Below are 21131 nucleotides of genomic sequence, written 5' to 3'. Positions count from 1 at the left end.
CTGTCTCTACATGTCTCCCTGTGATAGACTAGTTACCTGTCTGTCTCTACATGTCTCCCTGTGATAGACTGTATAAGCAGTTGATGATGGATTATGGACTTTCACAGTGAAATTAAACAATAGGTTGTTTGCTGTCAACATTTGCATACATGAGTGTATGTATTTATATTAAATATTTTATATTATATATTTATTTATCAGTTACACGACAGTGTCGGTAACTGCTAGCTAGCTAGACAGTGTATTCCCTCCTTCCACTCATTTACATGAAGGTGTCGGTGTAACTTTTTGTAAACAGTGTCACAGCTCTTGTCAATCAGATTTATTTGTCTTTTTAATATCATATCATAGTGTATTAACCATTAGATAGCTGGCAACCCATTGAGGGCGCATGCGCTCCAGGTAACAGCTCGTTGTGATGTGAATGCAATGGAAGGGGGTTCATTGTTCATTGTTCCTGTTCTCACTGCGAACAGGAACCGTGTTGAAGACAAACACAGTCGTCATGGTGACGGCACCGAGACCAACTTCCTGTTAAACAGAACAGTGACCATGAAACATATTAGACCAAGTGTCTGATGATGGAGGTCACACCTCCTCCTCCTCCTCCTCCTCCTCGCTGACCAGACCCTCCAGCTCCTTGTGTTCCCGGGTGGTGCTCTCTGTGATGAAGAACTCCCTCTGCTGCTCCTCCAGCTCCTTCAGCTCCCCTTGCAGGCGCTCCAGGTGAACTGCTCGCCGGTTCCTTAGCAGACGGCCGGGGAACGGGTTCAAGTCGCCGAAGGCGATGCTGGTGAGCTTCCTGCCAGAGAGAGACAGGTTCATCCACGAGACAGATATATATGTGCACATATAAATACTGTATTTATATATATATATACCGGTATATATATATATATAAATACTGTATTTATATATATATATATATTTCATGGTACTGTGATAGGATGCCACCTGTGTCCAGTCGTGAAATGTCCTCGCTGTGTGTTTATCTATGTGTGTGTGTGTGTATATATACAGTATATACACACACCCACACCACACACCACACACCACACACCACACACCACACACACACACACACACACACACACACACACACACACACACACACACACACACACTTCTTTCACTAATCCAGTGGCTCCCGAACCAGATCCCCTCCGGCCCACGGCTGCGCCTAGAAATCCTGTCCATAAAAATAATGAACAGAACCGGTGACAAAGGGCAGCCCTGCCAGAGTCCAACATGCACCTGAAACAGGTCTGACTTACTGCCGGCAATGCGAACCAAGCTCCTGCTCCGGTCATACAGGGACCGAACAGCCCTTAGCAGAGGGCCCCCGACCCCGTACTCCCGAAGTACCTCCCACAGAATGCCACGAGGGACACGGTCGGAGGGACACGGTCGAATGCCTTCTCCAGGTCCACAAAACACATGTGGACTGGTTGGGCAAACTCCCATGAACCCTCGAGCACCCTGTGGAGGGTATAGAGCTGGTCCAGTGTTCCACGGCCAGGACGAAAACCGCATTGTTCCTCCTGAATCCGAGGTTCGACTATCGGCCAAATTCTCCTCTCCAGTACCCTGGAATAGACTTTCCCAGGGAGGCTGAGGAGTGTGATCCCCCGATAGTTGGAACACACCCTCCGGTCCCCCTTTTTGAATAGAGGGACCACCACCCCGGTCTGCCAGTCCAGAGGCACTGTCCCCGACTGCCACGCGATGTTGCAATGACGTGTTAACCAAGACAGCCCCACAACATCCAGAGACTTGAGGTACTCAGGGCGGATCTCATCCATCCCCGGTGCCTTGCCACCGGGGAGCTTCTTAACTACCTCGGTAACTTCAGCCCGAGTAATGGGTGGATGAACCTCCGAGTCTCCAGCTTCCTCAATGGAAGACGTGTCAGTGGGATTGAGGAGATCCTCGAAGTATTCCTTCCACCGCCCGACGATATCCCCAGTCGAAGTCAACAGCTCCCCACCTCCACTGTAAACAGTGTTTATATATATATATATATATATGATGCTGGAAACACCACATTGTAGTTCCACCTGCCCGCTGTGTGACTGCTCAACTACTCCTGCTTTCTGGTCTACGGCAACGTGGTTGGGATGGATCCATCTCGGCGTGGCTGTGCCTGCTGCCATGGACTACTACTGTTGATACTATTGCTTCTGTTAATACCACCACTACTGTTAATGCTACTACTACCATACTACCAACACCAAATGCAGTTGGAACCCAAGGGCCTGGGCTGCACCAGATTTCTGCCTAAAAGCCTATTAAGGCAGTTTTTTCTCGCCACTGTCGCTGTAACGCTTGCCCCTGGGTGATGTTGGGAATTTGAAATTGTGTTGACTCTTGAAATTTTGAGTGTATTCTAGTCCTGCTCAATGTGTTAAGTGTCCTGAGATGACCTCTGTTGTGATTTGACACTATAAATAAAATTGAATTGAATTGAATATATATAGGGGTAGTGAATGTATTAATTAATGTAATGTAATGAATGTAATCTGTACCGGCCGTCAGAGATGGTCTTGGCGAAGAAGCGCAGGTACTGGTAGATCTCCACACTGTCGTGGATCTTCAGTATGTCGTCCTCTTTGTATTTGAAGAGAGCCAGAGTGTACCTGAAGATCACCTGGAACCAGAACCACACAGGTGACCCGTCAGTACAACAAGTCTCTGGCTGCGGACTCTCAGTCCTCTTAAAGGAACACACTTGTTTAAACTAACGTTCTCCCTTCAAACTAACCTAACTTTAAAGTTAGAATGTTAGTTTAAAGTTAGAACGTTAGTTTAAACTAAAGTTCTAACTTGAAACTAACCTAACTTCAAACTAACCTAACTTCAAACTAACATTCTAACTTCAAACTAACCTTCTAACTTTAAACTAACATTCTAACTTCAAACTAACCTTCTAACTTTAAACTAAACTAACTAAACTAACCTAACTTTAAACGTACGTTCTAACTTTAAACTAAATTAACTTTAAACTAACGTTCTAAATTCAAACGTTCTAACTTCTAACTAACCTTCTAACTTTAAACTAACCTAACTTTAAACTAACGTTCTTGTCATGATCCGCATCTGTCTGTTAAGTTTACCGTTTTTGTCCTGTCTTTGGTGTTGTCCCGTCTTTTATTTTGAAGTAACTGTGTTCCCTCTCGTTTCAGGCATGTTTACTTCCTGCCCCTCTGTTTCCGCTGTCTGCGATGTCCCGCCCTCTTCCTGATTGTGTCACCTGTTCCCATTACCTCGTACCATCGACTCCTGCTGATGGTTTGTTTCGTTGTCACTTTGTTCATAGATCCTTTTGCTTGTTTGTTACTTTGTTAGGTCAGCCTTGTTTAGTTTCCCCCTCGTTGCTCTTTTCTAGCTTAGCCCTTTTTTTTGGTACTTTGCATTTAGCTTCGTTCCCTCTGTAAATATTTTAGACATATATCCCTTGTTCCTGTCAATATAGTGTTAGCCAGATTAGGCCAGTGTTATTCTGTTTTCTTTCCTCCCTCCCTTTTGGAGGCGCTTTATGTTAATACCGTATTTTGTAGCTTCTGCTTCCCTTTGTTTTGTTTTGTGAAATAAATTCTATTGATTTGAAACTTTTCTGAGTTGTGCGATTGGGTCCTTGCCTTGCCGGCCTCAGGTCGTTACAGTTCTAACTTCAAACTAACGTTCTAACTTCAAACTAACGTTCTAACTTCCAACTAACCTTCTAACTTTAAACTAACCTTCTTGAATTTCCTTCGGGATCAATAAAGTATCTATCTATCTATCTATCTATCTATCTATCTATCTATCTATCTATCTATCTATCTATCTTCTAACTTCAAACTAACGTTCTAACTTCAAACTAACGTTCTTACTTTAAACTAACATTCTAACTTTAAACTAACCTTCTAACTTCAAACTAAACTAACTAAACTAACCTAACTTTAAACTAACGTTCCAACTTTAAACTAACGTTCTAACTTTAAACTAACCTAACTTTAAACTAATGTTCTAACTTCAAACTAAATGAACTTTAAACTAACGTTCTAACTTCCAACTAACCTTCTAACTTTAAACTAACTTTCTTGAATTTCCTTCGGGATCAATAAAGTATCTATCTATCTATCTATCTATCTATCTATCTATCTATCTATCTATCTATCTATCTATCTATCTATCTATCTATCTATCTTCTAACTTCTAACGTTCTTTCTTTAAACTAACGTTCTAACTTTAAACTAACGTTCTAACTTTAAACTAACCTAACTTTAAACTAACGTTCTAACTTTAAACCAACGTTCTTACTTTAAACTAACATTCTTACTTTAAACTAACGTTCTAACTTTAAACTAACCTAACTTTAAAGAGACAGTGTGTAGGAATTACTCCCATCTAGTGGTGAAATTGTATTTTGCATTCAAACGAATAGTGCTCTCTAGCGCGTCGCTTTGTTGCAACTACGGTAGCTGTTATGTACCAAGAAGCTATGACAACATGTCATCCAAAACCACTTCACCAGTAAGTAATTACTCCTGGAGCAAGATAGTGATTTATGTTGCCATGTTGATATTGGTTTAGTTTTGGTAGCCTTCCATTAGTAGCCTATAGCATCGGCTAACAACTAAACACACAAAAACCCAAACAAATGTAACTAAAGCGCTTATATTGCTTTACAACGCGCCAACAAATAAACAAATAAAATGTATTATTATTATTATTATTATTACAACACTGACTGTTAAAGGCAAGAGGTCGTCCACCACGGGCGAATAACAAAGCTCAGTAAAAGTCGCTCTCTGGGAGCTCCAGGGGGAACAGCGGGACGTGGGTGCGCTAGTATCCGAGATCTGTGCCCCACAGGCGAAAAAAAAAGTCAGTCAAAGTCACTGTCCACTCCAGGGGGGAGAGCCGGTCCTGCGCACGCACCCTACGTGTCTGGAAGCGCCTCTCGCTGATGTGATCTCCTTTCATTCACGCTGGCTCTGAACGAAATCGCGTTTAGGTGTTTTGTCCCTCTCCGGAGGTTATAGTCTTCAAAATGGTGGAACGACATGGAAGCCTGCTGAGGACTTACCCGTCCAACGTAAATACAAATAAGAAACTCTTTGCTTACGAGGATAAATCAGATTATTGGCAGAGGTAATTATACACTTATGAGGACCTATTTATGAATGAAGATATTGATTTTAGCTGATAAATTACTTAAAATGTTACACACTGTCCCTTTAAACTAACATTCTAACTTTAAACTAACGTTCTTACTTTAAACTAACTTTCTAACTTTAAACTAACGTTCTAACTTTAAACTAACTTTCTAACTTTAAACTAACGTTCTTACTTTAAACTAACTTTCTAACTTTAAACTAACGTTCTAACTTTAAACTAACGATCTAACTTTAAACTAACGATCTAACTTCAAACTATCGTTCTAACTTTAAACTAACGTTCTAACTTTAAACTAACGTTCTAACTTTAAACTAACTTTCTAACTTTAAACTAACGTTCTTACCTTAAACTAACTTTCTAACTTTAAACTAACCTTCTAACTTGGAACTAAAGTTCTAACTTCAAACTAACATTCTAACTTCAAACTAACCTAACTTTAAACTAATGTTCTAACTTTAAACTGACCTAACTTTAAACTAATGTTCTAACTTAAAACTAACGTTCTAACTTAAAACTAACCTAACTTAAAACTAACGTTCTAACTTCAAACTAACCTAACTTTAAACTAACATTCTAACTTCAAACTAACCTAACTTTAAACTAACATTCTAACTCCAAACTAACCTTACTTTTAACTAATGTTCTAACTTTAAACTAACCTAACTTTAAACTAACCTAACTTTAAACTAATGTTCTAACTTAAAACTAACGTTCTAACTTCAAACTAACCTAACTTTAAACTAACATTCTAACTTCAAACTAACCTAACTTTAAACTAACATTCTAACTTCAAACTAACCTAACTTTAAACTAACATTCTAACTTCAAACTAACCTTACTTTTAACTAATGTTCTAACTTTAAACTAACGATCTAACTTCAAACTAATGATCTAACTTCAAACTATCGTTCTAACTTTAAACTAACTTTCTAACTTTAAACTAACGTTCTAACTTTAAACTAACTTTCTAACTTTAAACTAACGTTCTAACTTTAAACTAACTTTCTAACTTTAAACTAACTTTCTAACTTTAAACTATCGTTCTAACTTTAAACCAACCTTCTAACTTGGAACTAAAGTTCTAACTTCAAACTAACATTCTAACTTCAAACTAACCTAACTTTAAACTAATGTTCTAACTTTAAACTGACCTAACTTTAAACTAATGTTCTAACTTAAAACTAACGTTCTAACTTCAAACTAACCTAACTTAAAACTAACGTTCTAACTTCAAACTAACCTAACTTCAAACTAACATTCTAACTTCAAACTAACCTTACTTTTAACTAATGTTCTAACTTCAAACTAACCTAACTTAAAACTAACGTTCTAACTTCAAACTAACCTAACTTTAAACTAACATTCTAACTTCAAACTAACCTAACTTTAAACTAACATTCTAACTTCAAACTAACCTTACTTTTAACTAATGTTCTAACTTTAAACTAACCTAACTTTAAACTAACATTCTAACTTCAAACTAACCTTACTTTTAACTAATGTTCTAACTTTAAACTAACCTAACTTTAAACTAATGTTCTAACTTAAAACTAACGTTCTAACTTCAAACTAACCTAACTTTAAACTAACGTTCTAACTTCAAACTAACCTAACTTTAAACTAACATTCTAACTTCAAACTAACCTAACTTTAAACTAACATTCTAACTTCAAACTAACCTTACTTTTAACTAATGTTCTAACTTTAAACTAACCTAACTTTAAACTAACGTTCTAACTTCAAACTAACCTAACTTAAAACTAACGTTCTAACTTCAAGCTAACCTAACTTAAAACTAACGTTCTAACTTCAAACTAACCTAACTTTAAACTAACATTCTAACTTCAAACTAACCTAACTTTAAACTAACATTCTAACTTCAAACTAACCTTACTTTTAACTAATGTTCTAACTTTAAACTAACCTAACTTTAAACTAATGTTCTAACTTAAAACTAACGTTCTAACTTCAAACTAACCTAACTTTAAACTTACATTCTAACTTCAAACTAACCTAACTTTAAACTAACGTTCTAACTTTAAACTAACCTTCTAACTTTAAACTAACTTTCTAACTTTAAACTAACTTTCTAACTTTAAACTAACGTTCTAACTTTAAACTAACGATCTAACTTCAAACTAACGATCTAACTTCAAACTATCGTTCTAACTTTAAACTAACTTTCTAACTTTAAACTAACGTTCTAACTTTAAACTAACGTTCTAACTTTAAACTAACTTTCTAACTTTAAACTAACGTTCTAACTTTAAACCAACCTTCTAACTTGGAACTAAAGTTCTAACTTCAAACTAACATTCTAACATTAAACTGACCTAACTTTAAACTAATGTTCTAACTTAAAACTAACGTTCTAACTTCAAACTAACCTAACTTAAAACTAACGTTCTAACTTCAAACTAACCTAACTTTAAACTAACATTCTAACTTCAAACTAACCTAACTTTAAACTAACATTCTAACTTCAAACTAACCTAACTTCAAACTAACATTCTAACTTCAAACTAACCTTACTTTAAACTAACATTCTAACTTCAAACTAACCTAACTTCAAACTAACATTCTAACTTCAAACTAACCTTACTTTTAACTAATGTTCTAACTTTAAACTAACCTAACTTCAAACTAACCTTACTTTAAACTAATGTTCTAACTTTAAACTAACCTAACTTTAAACTAATGTTCTAACTTCAAACTAACCTAACTTAAAACTAACATTCTAACTTCAAACTAACCTAACTTTAAACTAACATTCTAACTTCAAACTAACCTAACTTCAAACTAACATTCTAACTTCAAACTAACCTTACTTTAAACTAACATTCTAACTTCAAACTAACCTAACTTCAAACTAACATTCTAACTTCAAACTAACCTTACTTTTAACTAATGTTCTAACTTTAAACTAACCTAACTTCAAACTAACCTTACTTTAAACTAATGTTCTAACTTTAAACTAACCTAACTTTAAACTAATGTTCTAACTTAAAACTAACGTTCTAACTTCAAACTAACCTAACTTTAAACTAACGTTCTAACTTCAAACTAACCTAACTTTAAACTTACATTCTAACTTCAAACTAACCTAACTTTAAACTAACGTTCTAACTTTAAACTAACGTTCTAATTTCAAACTAACGTTCTACCTGATGGAAACAGAACGGCGTTTCTGTGTGTTTAATGTGCACCTGTAAGACGGCCATGGTGCGTTCAGGTACCTTGGTGCCCTCGTACAGGAAGGCATCCCAGAGCGGCAGCAGGAGGTCGCTGGGAAGACTCTCCACAAAAACCACCAAGAACCAGTTGAATGTAATGAGAGACACATCGATGCTGTGGTCCTCAAAGTGAGATGCCAGTCTGGGAAGCTTCTCCGCCAGAAAGTCCTTCAGGACCCGCTGGTCCGCCTGGACACACAGAGACCACCAAGCAACAACACCAATTAATCAATCAATAACAGCGATCAATAAATAACGCTTATCAATAACAGTAAGTATGGTGCCATGGAAGCCACTGACTGAGATGTATGAACCTAATGGTGAGGTCATCGATGACATCTAAGACATCCCTCCCTATAAAGGAGGCTCAATAACCAATCAGGGACTACCAGGGACCTAAAGGGCCCACAACAAGACTGCCAGGTCAGGGACCATCAGGTCAGGGACCACACCGAGCTCAAGTTCCTCCAAAAGCCTCCAAAGCAGACCTGTACAAGGATCCCTACTGGAGGAGAACCTGCAGAGGAACAAGGCCAAGGAAGTCTGGATGATAAATCCATAGCACTGATTAGCATTAACAACGACCAATCAATAACTCTGATCAATCAATAACTGATCAATCAATAACTGTATTGTAAATGATGATCAGAGCTTCATTCTGAGAAATAAGAAACATTTTTCAACCATTGATCCCTTTAAGTAGGACAGAACTGGGCAATTGATCATGAGGACAATCAATGGAGAAGTGTCCTGACCTGGGACGCCACCAGGTTCTTGGTGTAGTAGTCCTGAGGCATGATGTCTTCCACCACAGCCACCAGACACCAGAAGGCATCTTCTTCACTCTGAAGGACCAGCAGGGCGATGGCCGCCAACCTGAGAGACACGCAGGACACGTCAGGGGACACGTCACATGACAGGTCAGGGGACACGTCACAGGATAAGGCGAGAGGGGATTTTGTCTAGTTTCTGAGACTTGGTGTTAGGGGCCAAGTTGGACAATGTTAATGATATGTGTGAGGACCCATTGGGGACACTTAAACAAAGTGAGGACACTGATAAAAAAGTGAGGAGCTGTGTACCTGTTGAGTCCCTGGCAGTAGCCAATGACAGGGTTCTGCCAGGAGAAGGCCAATAGGATGTGGTGGAGCTGCTGGAGGGCGGGGCTAGAAGGTGAACCGAAGTACTGATTGGTGGTCAGGGTGCGGTGGAGGTCCAGCTGGATCTGTCTGGAGGCTGGATGAGGACACGTCCGACTCTTCTCACACAGCTGGAAACAGAGCAGCTGGATTACTGGGAGGTTACAACATGGGGACCATGTGGGGACTGGTGCAGATCAGATGTGGATCAGAATGTGATCAGGTGGGGCTGGTGCGGATCAGATGTGGATCAGATGGGGACTGGTGGGGACAGGAGTGGATTAGGTGTATACTTTCTACATACCTGCTGGTAGCGCTGGGGGTGACAGTCTCTGATGGTCCTAGTTCTAGCTCGGACTACCCAACGCCACACCCGCTGTCGGTATTCCTGAGGGATGCCACCTCGCAGCAGACCTTTGAGCTCTGGTGAGGGACAGAGGTCAACATCAGACCTGCCAGCGAGGTACTGGGCCCAGCGACTTAACAGGGGGCGCTCTCCAGCCTCCTGCAGGGACAAACCCAGGGTCTTTAAAAATCCTGTCAGATCTGGTTCCTCTTTGCTGTGAGGTCTGACATCATCGGGGTGCTCTCAATTTAATGTGAGTTATACATATACACTGGTCACAGGTCTACAGATCTACAGGTACACAGATCTACCAGTCTACAGGTACACAGATCTACCAGTCTACAGGTCTACCAGTCTACAGGTACACAGGTATACAGGTCTACCAGTCTACAGGTACACAGATCTACCAGTCTACAGGTACACGGGTCTACCAGTCTACAGGTCTACCAGTCTACAGGTACACAGGTCTACCAATCTACAGGTCTACCAGTCTACAGGTACACACGTCGACCAGTCTACAGGTGCACACGTTGACCCGTCTACAGGTTCACACGTCTACCAGTCTACAGGTACACGGGTCTACCAGCCTACAGGTCTACCAGTCTACAGATACACGGGTCTACCTGATGCAGCAGATTGTGTGAGCGGATCTCCAGGGCCTGGATCTTGGCCAGCAGCTTCATGTCCTCCACCTCGTAGTCCGGGATGATCTTGAAGCCGTACTCATCGTGGTCTCTGAGGACAAAACACAGTTCAGTGGACCAGGTGTTGCTGGTCTTCCTACCGCTGTGTTGAGACCGTCCTGGGTACCTGGCCACGTTGAGCTTGAGGGCGCTCTTCAGAGCTCCTTTCAGGGCATCCTCGATCATCTTCTGGACAGCCCCCCGCTGGACTGGATCTAGAGACTTGGTCTCCTGCAGTTGCCGCAGGACCCCCAGGTACCGGCTCTCCACCTGACAGTTGCTGGCCTCCAGGTAGGCACACTGCAGCCAATCCGAGGACAGCGTTGAGAAAGTGAAGCTAGGCTCCTCAAGCCCAAGATCTAAGGTGATCAAACTGGGTTATAGTGTTTCTGGTAGGACCCACCTTTACCATTAGACTCTTCTCCTGCTTCGAACTGGTCCTCCACAGTTTGGTCAGCTGGTAGATCTCTGAGTTCAGAAACTTGTTCTGAGTCTTATAGGCTTCGATATCGTCCTGAAGAATCAGGGGGATAGTAAAAGTAAAAGTAACCAGGTTGTACTGGATCTCTAAGACTGGTCCCAATATGACCACTAACACCTACAGGAAGTTAGACTTCGTCTCTAGACATGAACCTGCTCATGTGACTCCGTGGACGTCCCGGTCTTTGGTGGACCTACAGGATGTTAGTCTTTGTCTCTACTCTTGAACCTGTTCAGGTGACTCTGTGGTCCCGGTCTTTGGTGGACCTACAGGAAGTTAGTAATAACGTATTCATGCTGTGAATATTTGTGTTTGGGTGCTTCGTGTAGTTCAAAGAGTTTCACCTTCAGGTTCTCGATCTCCTGCTGAAGCTGTCTGAAGGTCTGAGAGTCCAGACCTCTACCGGAGGACATGCATGCGGTCACCTGATCAGACAGCTTTATGATCACCTGACAGGAAACAACAGGAGGCATTAAAGTAAATGTAAGCTTAATCCATGTCTCTTCTGGTCTTTTATCTGATCCTGAATCACATCTGAACTCTTTCTGATCAATTGATCCAATACACTTCTGTTCACAACAGCTGGTCTGAAATCAATTGTGACTGATGACAACAACCAGGGGAAGAGTATGACCTCACCTCCTGCTTGGCGTTGTTCTTCTCCATCAGCATCCCAATGCTCTCCTGCAGCTCAGCCAGCTCCCGGTCCCTCTGAGCCAGAGTCCTGGTCCTTGCCTCCGCTTCCGTCTTGGCGTCCTCCAGTTGCTCCCGCAGGTCCGCCGCCAGGCGCTCGCGGTGGCGCAGTAGCTCCAGACGCTCCTGCTCGCCTTTCTCCGCCAGAAACTCTGCACAGGTTCGCTTCTCCAGCTGAGACGCTTCCAAGGCTTTGTGGAGGATCCACACCAGCTCCTGGGACAGGACATATAATATTAATAATAATAATCCATCCATCCATCGTCAACTGCTTATCCTATATTCAGGATCGATCCCAGCTGTCATTGGGAGAAGGCAGGGTTCACCCTGGACAGGACGCCAGTCTATCACAGGGCCGACATGTAGAGACAGAACCCTTCATGCTCACATTCACACCTACGGACAATTTAGAGTCATCAATTAACCTATCCCCATCATAACAATAATAAAAAATCATAATAATAATAATAATTACAACAACAACAATACTAACACCAATAATATTCATAATAACAATAATAATAATAACAACAACAACAATAGTAATATTACGTATTATTATTGTTATTATTAACACAAAAACATCATTCACTGATATTGCTCACCTTCTGAGCCTTGACCTCCTCCATCAGCATCTGTTTCTCCTGCTGGAGACGAGACGTCTGGTCAGAGGATGCCGTGTCTCTGCGGAGGATCGTCATGGTGGACGCGCTGCGACTTTTCGTCTTCCTGCTCCAGCTGTCGAACAGCGAGGGCAAATCCCTGCTCTTGGCTAGGAACACCTGACCCGCTGGCTCAGCCAATGACAGGGGAGGGGGCGGGGTTGGAGGCTCAATAGAAGTACTGGGAGCTGGAGGGACAGAAAAGTGGGGGTTAGATCAAGTCCCTAGTCACTAACCAGTTCTAAGTCATGTTCGACCGGCCCCTTGTCACGTTCAACGAGTCCCTAGTCACATTTAACCAGTCCTTAGTCATGTTCAGCCAACCCTAGTCATGTTCAACCAGTCCCTAGTCACATTCAACCAGTCCATAGTCACGTTCAACCAGCCCCTAGTCATGCTCATCCAGTCCCTAGTCACATTCAACCAGTCCCTAGTCACATTCAACCAGTCCCTAGTCACATTCAACCAGTCCTTAGTCACTTTCAACCAGCCCCTAGTCACGTTCAACCAGCCCCTAGTCACCTTTAACCAGTCCTTAGTCACTTTCAACCAGCCCATAGTCATGCTCATCCAGTCCCTAGTCACATTCAACCAGTCCCTAGTCACATTTAACCAGTCCTTAGTCATGTTCAGCCAACCCTAGTCATGTTCAACCAGTCCCTAGTCACATTCAACCAGTCCATAGTCACGTTCAACCAGCCCCTAGTCATGCTCATCCAGTCCCTAGTCACATTCAACCAGTCCTTAGTCACTTTCAACCAGCCCCTAGTCACGTTCAACCAGCCCCTAGTCACCTTTAACCAGTCCTTAGTCACTTTCAACCAGCCCCTAGTCATGCTCATCCAGTCCCTAGTCACATTCAACCAGCCCCTAGTCACCTTTAACCAGTCCTTAGTCACTTTCAACCAGCCCCTAGTCATGCTCATCCAGTCCCTAGTCACATTCAACCAGTCCCTAGTCACATTTAACCAGTCCTTAGTCATGTTCAGCCAACCCTAGTCATGTTCAACTAGTCCCTAGTCACATTCAACCAGTCCATAGTCACGTTCAACCAGCCCCTAGTCATGCTCATCCAGTCCCTAGTCACATTCAACCAGTCCTTAGTCACTTTCAACCAGCCCCTAGTCACGTTCAACCAGCCCCTAGTCACCTTTAACCAGTCCTTAGTCACTTTCAATCAGCCCCTAGTCATGCTCATCCAGTCTCTAGTCACATTCAACCAGTCCCTAGTCACATTTAACCAGTCCTTAGTCATGTTCAGCCAACCCTAGTCATGTTCAACCAGTCCCTAGTCACATTCAACCAGTCCATAGTCACGTTAAACCAGCCCCTAGTCACCTTTAACCAGTCCTTAGTCACATTCAATCAGTCCCAATTCAAGACGAGTAAGTGCCAGGTATGGACAGGTTCCAGTGTATTTTACACATATTTTTTAGAGCTGACTGAGTACTAATAATATTCATGCTGATACTGAGTATTATTAACTGGTGCTGGTATCAGTGTACATACTCATAGTGGTGCTGGTCTCTACAGACCTCCGTGGAGTCCACGTTGGAGCGTCTACATGGAACACACTCGGACTCCACTCCTGAGACGCCCTCTTACGAAGACTGTGAACTGAGTTTCTGCACACAAGTACATAATAACCAGCTACAAGAAGCAGAGGGGCTCATGGGAAATGGAGTCTGATCTCTGTCAGACTCTTTGCTTTCAACACAGCTGATACTGAACGTGAACACTTCCTGTAAAACAAGCCCACGTTACTCACTGGATCTCGATGAGCGGATGTTTGATGGACATGTTGGCTAGCGGCGTCTGTGGAGATGCTACGCTAGCGGCTTCAGCCCCCACCAAACCCAGAGGAGTCCGCAATACTGGCAGGAAGTCCTCTGCCAAACACAAAATCAGCTGATTTCATTGATTTCAATTTTAAAAAATCATCATTAGTCATACATGTTTTATTATTATTTAGTTTTTGTCTGAACTTCAGTCCTGGTACTGTAGTCCTCCTCTAGCAGGAAGAACCAGCTGTACTTGATCCTGATCATGGTCTGAACTTCAGTCCTGGTGTAACTGAGTGGGGAAACGATCAGACCCCTTGAGAACCAGGTGAGAACCAAGTGAAAACCAGGTGATAACCAGATGAGAACCACGTGACAACCAGGTCTCCACTGCAGCAGCAAACTGAAAAACAGCTGATTATTATCTTAAAGAAGCACATGAAAAAGATGAAGACCGTCCAGGTTCAGGTCCTGGTTCAGGTCCTGGTGCTGTCAGGGTGACATCACATCCCGTTGGCGGATCATGATGATGTCAGACAAGAGAGGAAACATGAGGAAGACACTGTGGAGAAGGAATTGGAGGGACGGCCTTCAAAATAAAAGCTTTGTGGTCAGAAACACATTCATTAACCTCACACAGAGACATTGTCCAGGGTCTGTCCCTTTAAGGGGACCAGTGTTATCAACAAACAGTAGCCAATTCATTTAATCATTGATTAGTTGGTGATGTCGTCGGGGTGGTGAATTGAGCAGTGATATAATCTAGTTATCATAGTAAAAAAGTTATTATAATTATTTAATAAATACACCACACCAGTGACTGAGTGGTTGAAGACCTGCAGGGGAACCATCATCAGACCAGTTAGACCATTACATTTACATTACAGGCATTTAGCAGACGCTAAAAATAGAAACAAGTGTTCGATCCTCATCTGAGTAAAGTAGTAGCTGTTCACCAAGGATAGATTAAGTACAACAGTGCTATCATCAAAGCAGTTAGAGAATCAGACCAGTTAGACCATCATCAGACCAGCTTTGCACCAGAAGGACTCATGATCTCTATTTATCTAGAGGTTTTTATAAAACACACAGACATTGCTGTTTGTTACCTGTAGTCTTGCTGTTGTGGTCTGGACCAGCGGACGTAGTCTTGCTGTTGTGGTCTGGCCCGGCGGAGGTCTGGCGGTGTTGCCAGCGGTTCACCTGCAGCTGCTGCAGCCAGTATAGCATCAGCTCCTGGGTCACGGCCTGAGAACACACACCAGGATTTAAAGTCTGGTTCATAGACCAGACCAAGACCAGAACCAGGTCTACATGCCTCCCACCTTGAGTATAAAGGTGCGTTCAGGGGTCTTGATGTGGAAGGTGCCCTGCTCTGCCTTCAGTGGGTAGGTGAATGTGGCGCTGCAGAGCTCCACCCGGCCGAGTGGCATGACATCGTGCGGTGTGCGGTAGTAGAACAGCTGGTTCTTCTTCTCCTCGTAGGTGAACCAGCGCTGCTTCCAGGCTCTCAGGGGCCCCCCCTGCTTCTGAAGGAAGCCACAAAGTTTGGGGTCTCCTGAAGAAGAAACCAGAGGGCGAGGTGTCACCTGGTCACAGAACACTTCAATGGTAAGAGGTGGAGCCAGGACCAGTGGATCCTGGATCAGCGGAGCCTGGACCAGTGGAGCAAGGACAGGCAGATCCTGGACCAGCGGAGCAAGGACAGGTGGATCCTGGACCAGTGGAGCCCAGTTCGACTCTTCGGTCGAACAGATGATCAAAGGCAGAACCTGAGGAGAAGACTGAGGTTGGGGGTTTAGGTGAGGAAGAGGAGCCTGCTGGGGGTTCAGGTGAGGAAGAGGAGCCTGCTGGGGGTTCAGGTGAGGAGGAGGAGCCTGCTGGGGGTTCAGGTGAGGAGGCTGCTGGGGGTTCAGGTGAGGAGGAGGAGGCTGCTGGGGGTTCAGGTGAGGAGGAGGAGCCTGCTGGGGGTTCAGGTGAGGAGGAGCCTGCTGGGTGTTCAGGTGAGGAGGAGCCTGCTGGGGGTTCAGGTGAGGAGGAGGAGGAGGCTGCTGGGGGTTGAGGTGAGGAGGAGCCTGCTGGGTGTTCAGGTGAGGAGAAGCCTGCTGGGTGTTCAGGTGAGGATGAGGAGCCTGCTGGATGTTCAGGTGAGGAGAAGGAGCCTGCTGGGTGTTCAGGTGAGGATGAGGAGCCTGCTGGATGTTCAGGTGAGGATGAGGAGCCTGCTGGGTGTTCAGGTGAGGATGAGGAGCCTGCTGGATGTTCAGGTGAGGAGGAGGAGCCTGCTGGATGTTCAGGTGAGGAGGAGGAGGCTGCTGGGGGTTCAGGTGAGGAGGAGGAGGCTGCTGGATGTTCAGGTGAGGAGGAGGAGGAGGAGGAGGAGGAGGAGGAGGAGGAGGAGGCACCTGCTGGGTGTTCAGGTGAGAAGGAGGAGCCTGCTGGATGTTCAGGTGAAGAGGAGGAGGCACCTGCTGGGGGTTCAGGTGAGGAGGAGCCTGCTGGGTGTTCAGGTGAGGAGGAGGAGGCTGCTGGGGGTTCAGGTGAGGAGGAGGAGCCTGCTGGGTGTTCAGGTGAAGAGGAGGAGGCACCTGCTTGGGGTTCAGGTGAGGAGGAGGGGCATCTACAGGTTTCTGATCTGTAAGATAAAGATCCTCCTGTGTTTTGGATTCCTGGCAGTCAACTGGATTTTGTTCTTCTGGTTTCCTTTCATGTGGATGTAGTTTCAGTGGTTCTGGTTTTACTGGCTCTGGTTGATCTTTTGGAGAAGGGGGATCCCTCAGTCTTTGTTGCTCTGTAGAAATATTTACATCGAGCTGAGCTGGTTTGGTTGGAGAATCTTCTGGTATTGTTTGTTCTGTCAGAGGACCCTTGTGGTTTGTGTGTTCGTAGAGACCCAGATGGTCTGGTTTCTTTATAGTCAGTTGGGTCTCTGCAGGACTGACTGACGCTCTGCTCCGGCGGTCATCCTCTTCAGGAGCTGAGATCCAATCAGCCATGTGAAGCGTGTCCCCGTCCGCTAGGGCAGGATGCCGGAGAGACCTGGCAGGATGCCGGAGAGACCCAGCAGACCCGGGACTTCCTGTGGAGGCGCTTCCATCCATCGTTCCTAAAGAGGAGAAACTCATCTGGATGGGTCGGCTTTATTCATCCACCTCTTCTTATTATAAATAATCAAACGATAAAAACATAGCAGGACTTCCTGATGAGGGGAGAACTACAGGAATGCAGTACTTGTGAGAAGTATTTAAAGACAGTTTTACTGCAGTAATGAGACATAATGACAGGAAATGAGCGTAAATGTCCTCGATCTTTATCAAACTACAACTTTAAAAATAACTTTATGTTCTAGAACTTTATGAATTCTATGACCTGATCTATATATAAGATTCCATAACTTCATAAGATTAAGATCTATAATATATATATATATATATATATATATATATATATATAGTATATATAAGTAAATCCATTATTCGACCATCTAAGTCTGGTGAGACGTTCAGAGCCTCACAGCCACTCCAGGTTCAGGGTCTAGACCGTCAGGGGGACACTGGGACTGGGTCCTGGTCTTGATGAAGACACACGGCATCTTGTCTCTACAGCATGTGATGTGTGTGTATATTTGATTATTTATACATTCTATAACTGAGTCCACACACACACACACACACGCACGCACGCACGCACGCGCACGCACACACACACACACACACACACACACGGATTTTCAGCGTGTCCTCACCTGTTCAGTGTTTACCTGAGGGGGCGTGGCTTGAACACACCTTACTGTTTGGATCCTGTTTGATTGGCAGCTTCAGCAAAAGAAAACTACTTGAAGTCAGTGAGACAGTCAGTGAGACAGTCAGTGAGACAGAAACGCTGCTGCTGTTATCCTCATCTTCTTTTCTTGTTGTTGTCGTCTACTTCCTCCTCCTCTTCTTCCTCTTCTTCGTGTCTCGGTTATTCCGCAGATCCCGTATCTGGTCTCTTCCCGACCAGTTTCTCCAGCCGGTTAATCTCCTTTCTGCTCTGCTCAACGAATCATCAAATCACCGCGAGAACACGCGAGACTTGTAGGTTTATTTCAAAATAAGAGCTGGCTTTATAATGTCGTCCTCAGCTTTTCAAATTAAATACAAAATAAAGTAAATATCATTAGATGTGATTTCTGCTTTTATATTTAATATCAGGTGAAGACACAATGATGATTAATAACGGTAGAATCAGCAGATCAATAGAAACAATCATTTAATCAGAAGATTTGGACCTGGACCTGCATTCTAGGTCTCTTTTCTAGTCTGGGTTCACTATATTGCCCAAGGACACTTCAGTATGTGGTCTGGAGCAGCTGGGAATCGAACCCCCGATGGAAGGAAGACTCACTCTACCTCTGAGCCATATGTGTATACTGAATTTGACTGTTATGATTATTTTTCTAAATGAACATGTGATGTTATTATCTACCTGTCTGAAAGTTAATTTGAAAGTCCTGAAGAAGACAGGAAGTCTTAAAGACTAAAGACCTGTAGGGGCCAAACCCGGGCCTGCAGGGATGTTTTTGGAATAAACTTGTATGTAGGAGCATATTCTTCCGTTTGTGGCACATTTATTAAAGTCTAACTGTTGTGTTTCTTCATATCTGCATTCAATCTGCTGCTGTTTGGATTATTGACAGATTCAAAATAAGAACTGTTATTATTTGCACAAATAGATTGTAGTGATGATATATTGTTTTGTCCATATAATGTGAAAGTGAACAAGATGTCAAGCACGGATTTATATTTTACATTTTATTATTTTTCTTACAAAACCAATATACACAAGAAGTGATAAATATAAAAAAGTCAACCCAGAACCAAAGAATAAGTTCTTCAATGTTACAAACAACCTAAACGTGTGTTACAGCTGACGGTTCACGTCTCCATGGAGACGAACAACAGCTGACGGTTCATGTCTCCATGGAGACAAACGGCGGAGACGACGCGCTGTGATGAAGAAAAACATGGACATGCAACTGGTTCTGGATCAGATTCATCTAGTCAGGCTGAAGGAAGCTGTCGTCAGGTTAAAACACAGTTACCATGACGACCATAGGTCAAGTTAGAAAATGATGATTTACCAGTTAGTGAGGCTGGTTAGGGTTGTGTTAAAGGAGTGTGGGAGTCGTACGGCCGACCCCAGTGGACTGTAGAGTGATTTCTCAGAGCAACTTGATTTGTGTTTATGAAGAAACATTACTGTGAAGACTAAACAAGGATAATTGGAGCGAATCATAACGATGATTTCATCTCTTGCTAGTTCACTTATTAATGTAAATGCATTGGAGTAATATCTTCTACATCCCTGTCTTAAACGAATAGCATTCATTAATGCAACATTAATTTAATGAGAAAAAATCTCCTGCATAATTGATGAAAATAACTTAGTTGTAACATTTAAATATAGTATTTTGTAAAGACGTGTAAATGACCTCAGTTATATATGTGAATGTGTACATACGTACCTAAAAGAGAGACAGTTAGCTTCCCTGCTAATGCTAAGCTAACAGTAAAAGAACAATACGCTAATGGAAAACTAATGGTAAACTGGCTGTTAGCTAACGGAGAGTCAATAGTAAATGGTTGCATTGCCTAAATTAATCGTACACAAACTGTGAGCTAACGGTTAGATAATGCTAATCTATGCCAACGGTTAGCTAACAGAGAGAATCATCAGCTTCTCATCCAGAAAGACACACGATGACATCAGCTGTGATGTCATTTACACACCTTTACCAGGTGACTGAGAATAAATGATCACCTGATCACAGACGCTGATTGATGAGATCACTTGATTTTTACCATATAAAATCAATAATCCATACAGACAACGTTCTGATTGGAGTGTCTCCAATGTCACCTGACAACAGCTTCGGCAGTGCTGTGTGCTGATTGGCTGGATTTGACGAGAAGCAGATTATTAGCCAACAGTGAATCAGTAATAATCAATAATAATGAAGTTGTTGGTTCATGTTTAGGAAGTTAAACATAAACAAAGTTTTCTCATCACAATCTATAATCTGGATTTGGTGAGTATTATTCCGTTAAACCTGTTTATTATATTTATCTGTTCACTGAAAACACTGAATGTTGATTTAAAATGACGATGTTTCAGTTTTCAGACATTTAGAAAAAAACTGAACTGAATGCTGAGTTGACAAATTGTTAAAAATAACTAAAACGGCTCATTTCCAGCCTGATTTTTAATAATAATAATTATTAGATAATCAGTTGAGTGACATTCATGTGACGTTGCAGTAAAACTCTTAACTTCCTGTCACATGACGCACAAAACGCATCAGAAGGAACGTTTTAATATTGGAGTTATGAAATCTGACACTTAATGGTGTCGGGAATGTGGTCAGAGCGCCATGTGACCACCGTGTTTGAGTCTGTTCAACCCGGGAGAAGAGGTGCATGATGGGAACAGTCGCAGCCTGAAAACCGTCAAACACATCAGCTGAACAGGAAACAGATGCACTTTAAATCTTAACAAGGTTAGTTTGAAGCTCGTTAAACCGTCGTTGGATGAAATCCTTCGCTTCATGTTCAGTGTTTCGTTTCCTTTGTGTCTCAGGATCCTGGTTCTTGGTGGACTCAGGATCCTGGTTCCTGGTGGACTCAGGAACTCATCATGTGACTCTGTAACGTCCAGATCTGGTGACGTAGTATTAAAGGGTCTGGGTGTCTTAAGATCTGGAGATCTGAAATCTGGAGGTCTGGGTGTCTGGAGGTTTGATTATCTGGGGGTCTGAAGTCTGAAGATCTGGAGGTCTGAAGACCTGGTGGTCTGAAGTCTGACACAATGAACATCAGGTCTCCTTCATCTGACAGAGTCCCCATCAACAAAACTCAAAGGTCCACTTAGTGACTTTTCTCTGAGCTTTCAGCTGCTGCACCTCACAGACT

At 42.8% G+C, this 21131-nt stretch overlaps 1 protein-coding gene across 4 annotated transcripts; it reads right to left on the bottom strand.

Moving 5' to 3' along the window:
• Window positions 1-309: 309 nt before the first annotated feature.
• tbc1d2 (TBC1 domain family, member 2) lies at window positions 310-18221 on the bottom strand. Of its 4 annotated transcripts, XM_084009848.1 has the most exons (18): window positions 17927-18221; window positions 16650-17287; window positions 15507-16523; window positions 15291-15429; window positions 14169-14289; window positions 13910-14025; window positions 12344-12588; window positions 11685-11954; window positions 11390-11494; window positions 10968-11078; window positions 10692-10864; window positions 10505-10616; window positions 9840-10040; window positions 9479-9666; window positions 9152-9272; window positions 8400-8585; window positions 2526-2647; window positions 310-802 (listed from the first exon to the last, which is right to left on the bottom strand). In XM_084009848.1, the coding sequence occupies exons 2-18, from the start codon at window positions 17280-17282 to the stop codon at window positions 589-591; spliced, it is 4074 nt and encodes a 1357-aa protein (XP_083865974.1). In that variant the 5' UTR covers window positions 17283-17287; window positions 17927-18221; the 3' UTR covers window positions 310-588. The 4 variants fall into 4 exon arrangements, with proteins under 4 accessions (XP_083865974.1, XP_083865971.1, XP_083865973.1 ...); XM_084009845.1 differs by having other exon boundaries at window positions 15507-17287; XM_084009847.1 differs by having other exon boundaries at window positions 10974-11078; window positions 15507-17287.
• Between the last annotated feature and the right edge of the window lie 2910 nt (window positions 18222-21131).

The sequence above is a fragment of the Eutrigla gurnardus genome, assembly GCF_963514095.1.
Source record: "Eutrigla gurnardus genome assembly, chromosome: 5".
Taxonomy (NCBI): Eukaryota; Metazoa; Chordata; class Actinopteri; order Perciformes; family Triglidae; genus Eutrigla; species Eutrigla gurnardus.
This window is presented reverse-complemented; position numbering and strand designations above follow the sequence as displayed.